The 10996-nt window shown below is 38.2% G+C and overlaps 2 protein-coding genes across 5 annotated transcripts; both read left to right on the top strand.

Annotated features, from left to right (window-relative positions):
• Positions 1 to 84: 84 nt before the first annotated feature.
• Positions 85 to 2376, top strand: kcnj8 (potassium inwardly rectifying channel subfamily J member 8). The gene is made up of 2 exons (XM_079454126.1): positions 85 to 738; positions 1282 to 2376. The coding sequence occupies exons 1-2, from the start codon at positions 389 to 391 to the stop codon at positions 2174 to 2176; spliced, it is 1245 nt and encodes a 414-aa protein (XP_079310252.1). The 5' UTR covers positions 85 to 388; the 3' UTR covers positions 2177 to 2376.
• Positions 2377 to 4684: 2308 nt separating this feature from the next.
• Positions 4685 to 9738, top strand: cmasa (cytidine monophosphate N-acetylneuraminic acid synthetase a). Of its 4 annotated transcripts, none has more exons than XM_079455042.1 (9): positions 4685 to 4863; positions 5249 to 5506; positions 5664 to 5806; positions 6442 to 6597; positions 6664 to 6797; positions 6940 to 7034; positions 7639 to 7810; positions 8667 to 8832; positions 9033 to 9738. In XM_079455042.1, the coding sequence occupies exons 2-9, from the start codon at positions 5262 to 5264 to the stop codon at positions 9224 to 9226; spliced, it is 1305 nt and encodes a 434-aa protein (XP_079311168.1). In that variant the 5' UTR covers positions 4685 to 4863; positions 5249 to 5261; the 3' UTR covers positions 9227 to 9738. The 4 variants fall into 4 exon arrangements, with proteins under 4 accessions (XP_079311168.1, XP_079311169.1, XP_079311170.1 ...); XM_079455043.1 differs by having other exon boundaries at positions 4691 to 4863; positions 5233 to 5506; XM_079455044.1 differs by having other exon boundaries at positions 4715 to 4863; positions 5260 to 5506; positions 9033 to 9737.
• Positions 9739 to 10996: the final 1258 nt, after the last annotated feature.

Consider the following 10996-nt stretch of genomic DNA (forward strand, 5'->3'; position numbering starts at 1 on the left):
ATTTAAATCGTTTTCTTATTTCAATTACAAAGGGTGTTTATATTTAATTAGTGGTCTCCAGTGTGATGGTTTCTTATGGCCAGCAGGACAGTCGTGTACCGCCCATGTGCGTCAAAGGCTGCATCGCGATTACCGGAATCATCATAAAGACACTTTTTGAAACCTTTCGGCGCTTCGTAGTTTGTGTTTTGATTTCTCGTTGTAGTTTATTACATTACCAGATTCAAAACACAGTTTTAGGTATAACGATGCATAGTATCTTTATTTAGGTAAACAGAGTTGCAGAAGATGCGGGATGGATCTTAAACTCTTGTTGAGCGCTTGACAGTAGTGGTGCACTTTTAGAGAGCCATTTCTTTTTGACCATCTGAACTGACATGACCAAATAATGTTGCCACGTAAAAGTATCATTCCTGATGAGTTCTCTGTACCGGCGCTCGCGTCACGGATGCCCCGCAAGCCCGTGTTTAGGGACCGCGTAAACAAAGCGCGCTTTATCGCCAAGAGCGGCGCATGTAACCTAGCGCACAAGAACATACGCGAGCAGGGCAGATTTCTGCAGGACGTGTTCACCACTCTGGTGGATCTCAAATGGCGTTTCACACTGGTCATTTTTACCATGACTTTCCTTTGCAGCTGGCTGCTGTTTGCTATGGGATGGTGGCTGCTGGCATTTGGGCACGGGGATCTGGACCTCAACCGAAAAGATGGCATACAGCAGTGTGTCATCAATGTCAAGTATGTAAAGTCATTTTTATTATTACGAGAATTGTGCCATGCCATGAATGACTCCATTAACTGGAGATTGGGTCTGATCAAATACATGTTGAGTAAATGTGTCCAAATGTTGTCAAATGTAAGCATGTTGCGTTGTAAAATACGTGTTTAATTTAACATATTCAGTTAAATAAAAACACATTTTAATAAAAGCATAAATGTGGCCGAATGATTGAATAAAAATGAAAAAAAAACAGCCACAATTTATGTCTATGCAAAACCATTTACAAACATTTACGCAGAAGTTTTTACAATAACATGAAAACATCAAATGTCTGAAAACATCAAAGGTCTCCAATAACATGAAAAAATGTAGTGAAATGCAATAAAATAATTAACAAACAAATATAGATGTGAGTCAATGTGAGTAGCATTAAAAACATACATTCAATGATATGTTTTCAATCTTCATAATGTAAAGTTGTATTGCTTACTTAAATTAGGCACCAGTGAGAACGTATGTGTTTGCTGCTTCTTTGTAACACATGTCTTTTTCTTTTTCAGTTCCTTCACTTCAGCCTTCCTTTTCTCCATCGAGGTGCAGGTCACCATAGGTTTCGGGGGACGTATGATTACCGAGCAGTGTCCCACAGCTATTGCGTTCCTCATATTACAAAACATCATAGGCCTCATAATCAATGCCGTCATGCTCGGTTGCATCTTTATGAAAACAGCCCAATCCCACCGGCGCGCCGAGACCCTCATCTTCAGCCGTCAAGCTGTAATCGCCGTGCGCAATAACCACCTGTGTTTCATGATCCGAGTTGGAGACCTGCGCAAAAGCATGATCATCAATGCTGTAGTGCGACTTCAGGTGGTCCGAAAGACCACCACGCCGGAGGGAGAGGTTATACCTATCCACCAGATTGACGTGCAGACGGAAAGCGCCGGCAACAGCATTTTCCTGTTGGCACCCCTAAACATATGTCACGTCATTGACAAAGACAGTCCTCTTTACGATCTATCGGCCATGGAGTTACAATGTAGTGACCTAGAGGTTATTGTGATACTGGAAGGCGTGGTGGAGACCACGGGCATCACCACTCAGGCGCGCACTTCATACGTGGCAGAGGAAATTCAATGGGGCCACCGCTTCGTGCCTATAGTGACCGAGGAGGATGGTGTGTATTCGGTGGACTATTCAAAGTTTGGCAACACGGTCAAGGTGGCCACCCCACGCTGTAGCGCCCGTGAGCTGGATGAGAAGCCGTCGATTCTGATCCAGACGCTCCAGAAGAGCGAGCTGTCACACCAGAACTCTTTGCGCAAGAGGAACTCAATGCGCCGCAACAACTCCATGCGCAAAAGCAACTCCATGCGCCGAAACAATTCGGCCCTCTCTGTGCCCAAAGTGCAGTTCTTGACCCCGGAGGGTGGGCAAAACTTAATTGTAACATGACAAGAAGCCTTTTCCTCTTGGTCATCTAGTTGCAGCAGTCTATCCTTAATCCTTAATAATCCTTGTTTTACAATTTCTAAACTAATTTTGTTGTACTTAATAAAAACACACTTGAAATTCACTTTTTGTTACTTTCCAAATGCCTATGTTCCACTTGTTTTGGCGATGTGTTTAAATAAAATACTACACATAAATCATTCAATAAAGCATTTTGTCTGATGATTCTGCTGCACAATCTTATATTACATCATGTAAGATTATTAACAAATTGCTATGATTTAAGTGCAGATGTTTAACATAGCAATGGCATACAAATTACAACAAGCAAAAAGTAAATTAGCCAACAGGCTAAACGGTAAAGTAAACTGAAATATTTCCAGTTCATGGTTAAATAGAGAATGAGGATCCCTGGTGGTGATCAAGTGAAACTGTAGGTTTTTGTGGCGACCTCTTGTGGCGTACTAGTGGAACCACAACTATAATGTTCACTAAATCAGTAAAGGAATTAGCAACTACATATCGTCAAATCGGATTGTTAGTCGCCGTTCAGACCGGCTAAATATAATCTCAATCGCGGTTTGGTATCTGAGAGTAAGGTAAATAAACACGACTGTCGAGGTTATTTGCAGTATAGGTTGTTTTAAGGTAGAAATGTTTAGTTTATACGTGCGTTGACCAAAGTTAGCCATTAAGCTACAGTAGTATATAACCATAATTTCACTCGATATAATATAAAATTATGACGTACAATTTCGTTTACTAAAACGCTCTTTGAACTGTGATTTTTTTTACTATGCTTAGAACAAAAAGACATACAATATACACATGACAACCAGCGGAGCAAGGCATTCAAAATAATAAATAAATAAAAGCAAGACCTTTACATTTTGAAAGATAAACACAAGCTCACAGCTTTTCTGTGTGTACTAGTTTGAATGACCAAAAAATATTGCTCAAATTCTTTAAACGGAACCGAGAAGAGAGGCTGTTGAAAACTTACACTTATGAATATAAAAAGTAACAAAAAATTAAATAAGCTTCATTCGTTAAACTAACCAAAGATGACATTTTCATAATGTAATTCAAAATGATGGAATATCCTACTTAGCTTTGATCTGTGACGGTATTTCACATCGTAGACGTGCTTACGTCATAGCGAACGTTCCATCATCACCAGCTGCAGATAGATGCTCAGGAAATAATCTTCCACTCTTTTCTGGCTTATAAGAAGTTATATCATATTTAAAGACATGATTTATTATATGATTTATTTGGCTAGATATCCAGAACCTTAATTTCTGAATAAATAGTGCCCGCTGGGCGTGTTGAGCATTTACAGCGATAAATAAACGTATTCTCATAAATATCACTGTATTAAACTGCAACTGTGGTTTAAATGGAGAACCATGACTTTTTCCCCCACGTGTGTGCATCTGTGTGATAACATTTTGTTCCGATTTTTCAAAAGACTTATTTTTCGTTTTAATGGCGGGTCGCAACCGACTGGTTTAGGTGCGTAGCGCCACCTACTGTACCGGGGTTTGTAAAAGCATGGTTTCGGAAGCATGACTAATTTCCCACCATGCACCGCGTGTAGTTAGAACTGCTAGATTTGTTTGAAAACCTCATGGAAAAACTTTTTTTACACGAAACAGTTCTTCTGTCGTATTTTCACTGCACGTCCATTTAAGCAGTGACATTATGTAAATAAAAGGACATAATATACGATCATACCCTTGAGGTAACTCGTAAGCTCTTGGGTAGCATCCACCCTCAGACCGATTTGACATCAGCTTTGCGCAGTGGCAGTATCGTAGCCTATGAGGTTTATCCGAGGCGCGATTATTGCTAATTGAAAACTTTACCCAATACCCCGCCGAGACGACTTGAAATATAGTCGGCTCTGGCAATTTTTGGCGGTCTCCACGGAGACTACTTATACTGGTGATAAAAAATAGATTACTTACTTTTCAGCATCTTAAATTAGAGAGATCAATATAGAATGTTCGTAATAATAGCGTCATGAATGGAATTAACTCTGTTGTCATTACACATGTAAGTACAGTGTTACGACATGTAGTTGAAGTCTTACCAGATGTGCAATTAGCAAGTGCATAACATACAGTGAATAAATTATTAGGAAATTATTATACAGTGGGCAAGGATTATGTAAGTATTTTACAGTAGGTATGTTCTATGAAAACATGACAGTAGGTATATACTATGAACAATATATACAGATGGCTATATACTATGAACAGACAATAGTTTAGACTAAACAATAGCGCAAGTGTAATACTGTAATGTATTAACACTGTAAGGCTTACTTTACCATAGTTATCTAATATCTCAGCAGATCTAATATACAGAGTGGATTGAACGATATTCAAACAATCTTTATTTAATCAAAGTATACGGTTTCAGAAAGGGTCAAGCACACAAAATACTATATTTTCACAATGTGTACAAATAATCATAACTAAATAGTCAAGAAATTGAGACACTTTTCCGCCAGGCTGCGCACCACAGTCCAATCCAGCAGGTGGCAGACATCCGAGAGTTTGGTTTGACAACCGCCGTTAAATACGATGAAATAGTGGACGTACATGGGTTATTCTTGAAATGTTTTCATTCTGCACAAAGCAATAATATATACAACGTGACGTTACTGTTGTTACGCTTGACAGGTGGGTACTTCATCTATTTTAGTGACAAACTTACTGTTACTGTATGCGATTCCGGTTCATCCTGTAAATGCATCTGAGTTTGAAAGAATGAATTCATATACAGATTCAATGAATGTGATACAAAGTAGTGATTTGTTGTAGAAACATGACAAAATATATTTTAACGAATAATGAAACGCAGGAAATGAAACGCTTATGCGCTTTTATTGATCTTTTATGAACAAATATTAGTAACAAGTTCGGTCACATTTTTACACCCTGACTTCCGCGAACGTGTTCATTGTTTGCTTTAGTCCACTGAGTTAGTGCGGTTGTACATTTGTGGGTGTTACTAGCTTTATTCTCTTGTGATATTTTCTACATTGCTAGTTATCGTTCACGTTAGATCTGTCACAGACATGCCGCGGAGGAAGTTAAAAAACGGTAAACGTCCACCGTCTGAGGTCAATGACAGAAGTCCCCGCGAAGAATCCAGCTCCGTGTCTACAAAAAGGACAAAAGACGAGAAAAGACATACAGCTGCGGTTATTCTCGCCCGAGGAGGAAGTAAAGGGATCCCTTTAAAGAATATTAAGGAGCTGTTAGGGGTTCCTCTGATCGCATGGGTTATCAGAGTTGCTGTGGACGCTGGGGTCTTTGACAGGTGAGTGAATGAGCCTAGTGTCACTATTGATACTTCCAATGTTTTCTCATCTGTAAGTCGCTTTGGATAAAAGCGTCTGCTAAATGACTAAATGTAAATCATACACAGTTACTGCTTGAATATTATACAGTGTTCTGTACTGTGAATGCTTTTGCAGTGTTTGGGTATCAACTGATCACGATGATATTGAGAAAGTGGCAAAAAAGTGGGGTGCCCTTGTGCACAGAAGGAGTGCGGAGGTGTCCAAAGACAGCTCAAGCTCACTGGAAACAATTCAGGAGTTCATAACAAAACACCCAGGTGAGCGGTTTAGAAACAGGCACAATAGGGTTCCATTGTATGGGGTTGATTTTGTTTAAATGAAAACTCTGTCATTATGTGTTCTCATGTCATTCAAAACATGTCTATGACTTTCATCAGTGGAGCTTAAATGACAATATTTTTAGAAATGTATGTGTGCCCATATATTATATTAAAATATATGGCGTATAATGGAAGTCTATTGAGTCCAATGTTGTTTGGTTACCAACATTCTTTAAATATCATCTATTGAGTTCTGCAAGTCATACAGGTTTGAAATGACATGAGGGTGAGTAAATGATGAAAGAGCTTTTATCATTGTGTGAACTATCCCTTTAAAGGGCATAAGCTTAACTTGTAAAACAGGTGTGTCTACATTTTCGCATACAATTGAGTCATACAAATAGAAATCTCATACGTGTCTAATGGCCATTCATTGTCGGTTTTAGTCATTTTTTCTTTGTTATTTATCAGATGTGCAGTGGTGACATTAGTTGAATCTTCTTTAAATGGTGTGTGTTGATAGTTTTAATTATATTAAGCTACTTTTTTTATTAAATTGGGCCGTTGTAGTATTTTTTATGTATTGTGAACTGTTCACTTTGTGTAACCTTTAATCTGATGTTTTCTGGCAGATGTGGATATCATATGTAACATCCAGGCCACTTCTCCATGCCTGCAACCCAAACATTTACAAGATGCCCTGGAGCTTATGACCAATCAAGGGTTTGAATCGGTTTTCTCTGTGGTCCGACGACACCAATTTCGCTGGAAAGAGGTCAAGAACAAAGGTTTGTTCTTAAACCACATATTTCTACCATTTAGATTGATTTTTTTTTAATATATTTATTTTGCAGGGGAAGTCTGTACTAAACCCGAGAACCTCAACCCTGCCCGCAGGCCACGTCGTCAGGACTGGGGTGGAGAATTGTGCGAAAATGGCTCCTTTTACTTTGCAACCAGAGATCTCATCAGTAAAAACCTTCTTCAGGTAGCTCAAATGCATTTCACATTCCATAAAGCTGACCTTCTCACTTAATACAGAAAGCTTGTCATCGACCATCCAGTAAAAGAGAAGCATATTTTCTTCATGTTATTTAATATGTTTTTAATTTTTTCCCTAAATTTCACAGGGTGGAAAGATGGTGTACTATGAGATGGACCCTGAGTACAGTGTGGATATTGATGTAGATATAGACTGGCCTGTCGCTGAGCAGAGAGTGCTGAGGTGACCATACTCACAATCCATTATTATATACAAGTTTAATTCCCTTAGTCACACTTTATAGTAGTTTTCAGAGTTGATTGCATAATCTTAGTTGCTCTTCGATGCTCAGGTAAACAAATTAACCTGGTATCAACATACCAGCATAAACAGTGGGAAATTTGTTTCATTGGAACTCATATCTGCTGAAGACAATACAAATACAGCACCCAACATAAGATTAAACAACATCAAGAGGCATAATATAAAGAAGAATAACTAGATAGAAGCAATCACTATATAACAAATAAACCAGGTATATAAGGAAATTGTCAAGATTAATTATTAAGACAAACAAATGAGAAATTAAATACAAAATAATTTACAAATAAAATCGGAATTTCATCATCTAATTCAAGTTGTACAATCATGTGCAACATAGTATGTTGCTGTAGCTGAGCTACTACAACATATAATATAATATATATGTTGTTATAGCTCAGCTAGGAGAGCATGGAGCTGAAAATGCATACAGCATAACTCAAATCACAAAAGCAAAGTGATGGTTTCAGTCTACTGTATGCATTCTTAACCTATAGGTATTTCTGTGTGCGTGTATGTGAAACAGGTATGGCTACTTTGGTAAGCAGAAGCCAGAGGTTGTAAAACTCTTGCTGTGTAACGTAATGGGATGTCTGACAGATGGTAGAATTCTCATCTCTGCAAATGGAGAAGATCAGGTGTTCTACAACGTAAGGGATCAAGCTGGCTTCAACATGCTGAAGAAAGAAGAAGTGGAGGTGATTTTAAATGTTTGATAGCTGCTGTGTGATATCATTTGTTGCCTTCCCCTAACAATAGTGCCACCCCCGATCGAAACTACCCCCACATAGCAATAGACCCCCCCACACAAACACCTTTGTTTCTGACTAATTTCCCATCATGCAACTGCGAAGCCTTGTCTATCTTATTTAAACAAAACTCGTTTAAAATGCAAAAGTTGATTAGTATTTTAGTTGAAAATAGAACAGTTGTTTATGTTAGTTCACTGTTGTGCATTTGGGAAATATTTGATGAATAAGTGAAAGTCACCATTTATGATAACATGGGCTGAGTTACACTACTCGTAGAGCCAGTACCAAATTTGGTTATCTTTGCGCAGTGGCAGTATCGTAGCCTATGAGGTTTATCCGAGGCGCGATTATTGCTAATTGAAAACTTTACCCAATACCCCGCCGAGACGACTTGAAATATAGTCGGCTCTGGCAATTTTTGGCGGTCTCTACGGAGACTACTTATACTGGTGAAAAAATAGAACATTGAATGAGTCCAATACAATTCTGTTGATATTGCTAAACACACGTCTGTGTAATATTAAATAAATATAATAGTAAGTATTAGTCAAAAAAAGCTTTAGGTAGCAAGTCAAGGAGCCAATTGACTTATGAGGACTACAAAAATATTTGTCGAAAAACGAAAGTGTCATGCAGATTCTTTTACTACATCAGGTTGGATAAATTACAGAGAATTTTTTTTGGGTGAACTCTCTCTATGTCAATTTAAGCCACAAACACAGTATTACTAGTGTGTCTGCAATTTGTATGCAGAATACTTTGGCTTTAAAGCTATACGTGCACCTTTTCTCTCCTCTGCTAGGTTATTCTGATTTCCTCAAAAGATTATCCCATCCCCAAAGCCTTAGCTGACAAACTCTCTGAGAGACTGGGCTGTTTAGTCGAGCTTGGAATGGTATCTAAAGAACAGGAGGTAGCAGAGCTAATAGCGAAGAGAAATCTGAAGTGGAAAGATGTGGCTTACATTGGTGAGTCAGCAGCTCTTTTTCTTAAATCATCTAAACACCAGAAAACATGTCTTTTATTTGTAGACCCTATTCAATTGTTATTTTAGGAGAAATGCATAACTGTAAAGTAAACCTTTTCAATTAAAGGTTTCTTTATGATTAACATGTTTGCCACCAGACAGAAAACTCCTAAATGTCTCTTCTATACTTTCTATAATCAGGTAATGATGAGGCAGATGTTAAGTGCCTGGAGCGGGCAGGATTGAGCGCTGTGCCTAAGGATGCCTCGGAGAGGGCAAGCATTGCAGCAAAATACACTTGCTGCAACAAAGCAGGTTGCGGTGCTGTGATGGAGTTCGCCCAGCACATCTTGCTATTGAATACAAAAGCCAAATCTCAAGGACAGGATATATAAAAACATGTTTTAGGTAAAATTGTATTGTGGTATAGAAAAGCTTTATTTAATGCTGGATTTATAGTTAAACTAAACAACTGTTGTATGTATTTAAAAACAACTGTATGTAAGCCTAATGCTCAAGGTGAAACTGTGACTGGGACAATGAAGAAAACTAAACACTACTGTGAATCTTGGCTTTGAATCTTTTTTGATTATCATTTGGACTTATGTGCTTGTTTTCATAGATGAAATACCCTTGTCAACCTCTCGTAGCAGATGTACTCTACAGTGCACACTAGAGGGCAGCAATTCACAGCTAATGTAGTATAGTTCTCCGTTACACACCCCTCATTTTTAAACTCAAAACGACATAGGCTATAACATAAATAATAATTACATATTTAGACACGAAACAGTGAATTTACGTAATGGACATGAAAATGCTAGTTCAAATCTGAATTTTGCAACTTGATTTATTGTTGATTTATTATCTTGGTAATAAATGCAGATGCAAATGTGCATGACCACGTAAAGCAGAAGAGTCCATTACTATTATCTTACAATACGATCTGTTACATAACTTGTTAAGATAAAGGCAGGGATGTAAAATAAAGAACACCGCTGGTTTATTGCCCACCTCATGATAATCACTATGGTAACCCACATTTGCATATTCAAACTGGCTGATAATGTAGTCACGTTTTAGACCGTCTCCTCACCCTCATGAATTTCTATATTTTTTGGTGGAAATATACATGACCTTTAGTTTTCTGTGCGACGTCTGATCACCAGGGTCGAGCACAGAGGCCGTAATGAAGGTGAGATTACCACTTGCTAGCCACAATTAATACTCAAGAAGTCTGTTCATTTGGGGTTCCTCTTAATATATGCATCCTATGAGAAATGGTGAACTCAATTAACTCTCTTGTCATCCTCTGGCACATCATTGTGTGGTTGTCGCTTTATGTGCACAGTTCAAACAAGTGGAATACATTTAGGCCAATGAAAATCCCCAAAGTCAAGTTGAAAAAGACTAAAGTGGGAAAGATACGATTTTATAAAAATTATAAAATGTGAAAAAACATTCAAGTGACATGCTTTTAAACTATGAGTAGTATGTGCATTCTTTAATAATCACACCCATGACCTTGGTGTTGCAAACATTTACATTTCATTTAATCATAAACACATCTCATTGTGAGCTGCTGTTGCCTGAATAATGAATCCATGACATGCACACTTAAACATGACCATCTTTAAAGCCATACGACAGCTTAATTAAACCAGCATGAGATTTTTGCTCGAGTCAGGCAATAAGTTGCAGGATCGATACATGCAGAGATGTCCCGTCTCTCTCCCAGTTGTCCACTGGAGCCAATTAAACTGAGTCAATAGAAAGAGATGAGAGTTGTCGTGCGGGGCACAGGTGTGTGGCGGCAGCCGTCAACCCTGCCAGTTGTTGCTAGTACCGATCATCTCATTAAAAAAAGATCATACGTTTTCCGGCTCTGTATCTGTTCTGCAATGGAGCCTCAGGTGGGTAGGAGCCATTGGGTTGGCTTTGATTGAGGTTTTTAAGCCCCTGGGGATGATAAACTTGTGTTTTGGCGAGAGATTCAATTTCTGCATTGGAAGGATGTGTGTTACTGTTCTTTTTATATCATAGAAGTTGTATATTTTTATATATTAAATATCGTATTCTTACACATGTAATATCACAGTAAGGCAAAAACAAATTTTGAAAATTGAAAAAACAAAAAAGTGACTCAGTTTCATGATATTAACACT

The sequence above is a fragment of the Barbatula barbatula genome (assembly GCF_947034865.1).
Source record: "Barbatula barbatula genome assembly, chromosome: 4".
NCBI classification, from domain to species: domain Eukaryota; kingdom Metazoa; phylum Chordata; class Actinopteri; order Cypriniformes; family Nemacheilidae; genus Barbatula; species Barbatula barbatula.

Coding starts and splice junctions, on each gene's coding strand:
- kcnj8 (XM_079454126.1), top strand. CDS start 389: ATGTTGCCACGTAAAAGTATCATTCCTGATGAGTTCTCTGTACCGGCG. Junction 739..1,281: donor CAGTGTGTCATCAATGTCAA/GTATGTAAAGTC, acceptor TTTCTTTTTCAG/TTCCTTCACTTCAGCCTTCC.
- cmasa (XM_079455042.1), top strand. CDS start 5,262: ATGCCGCGGAGGAAGTTAAAAAACGGTAAACGTCCACCGTCTGAGGTC. Junction 5,807..6,441: donor GTTCATAACAAAACACCCAG/GTGAGCGGTTTA, acceptor GTTTTCTGGCAG/ATGTGGATATCATATGTAAC. Junction 7,035..7,638: donor GCTGAGCAGAGAGTGCTGAG/GTGACCATACTC, acceptor TATGTGAAACAG/GTATGGCTACTTTGGTAAGC.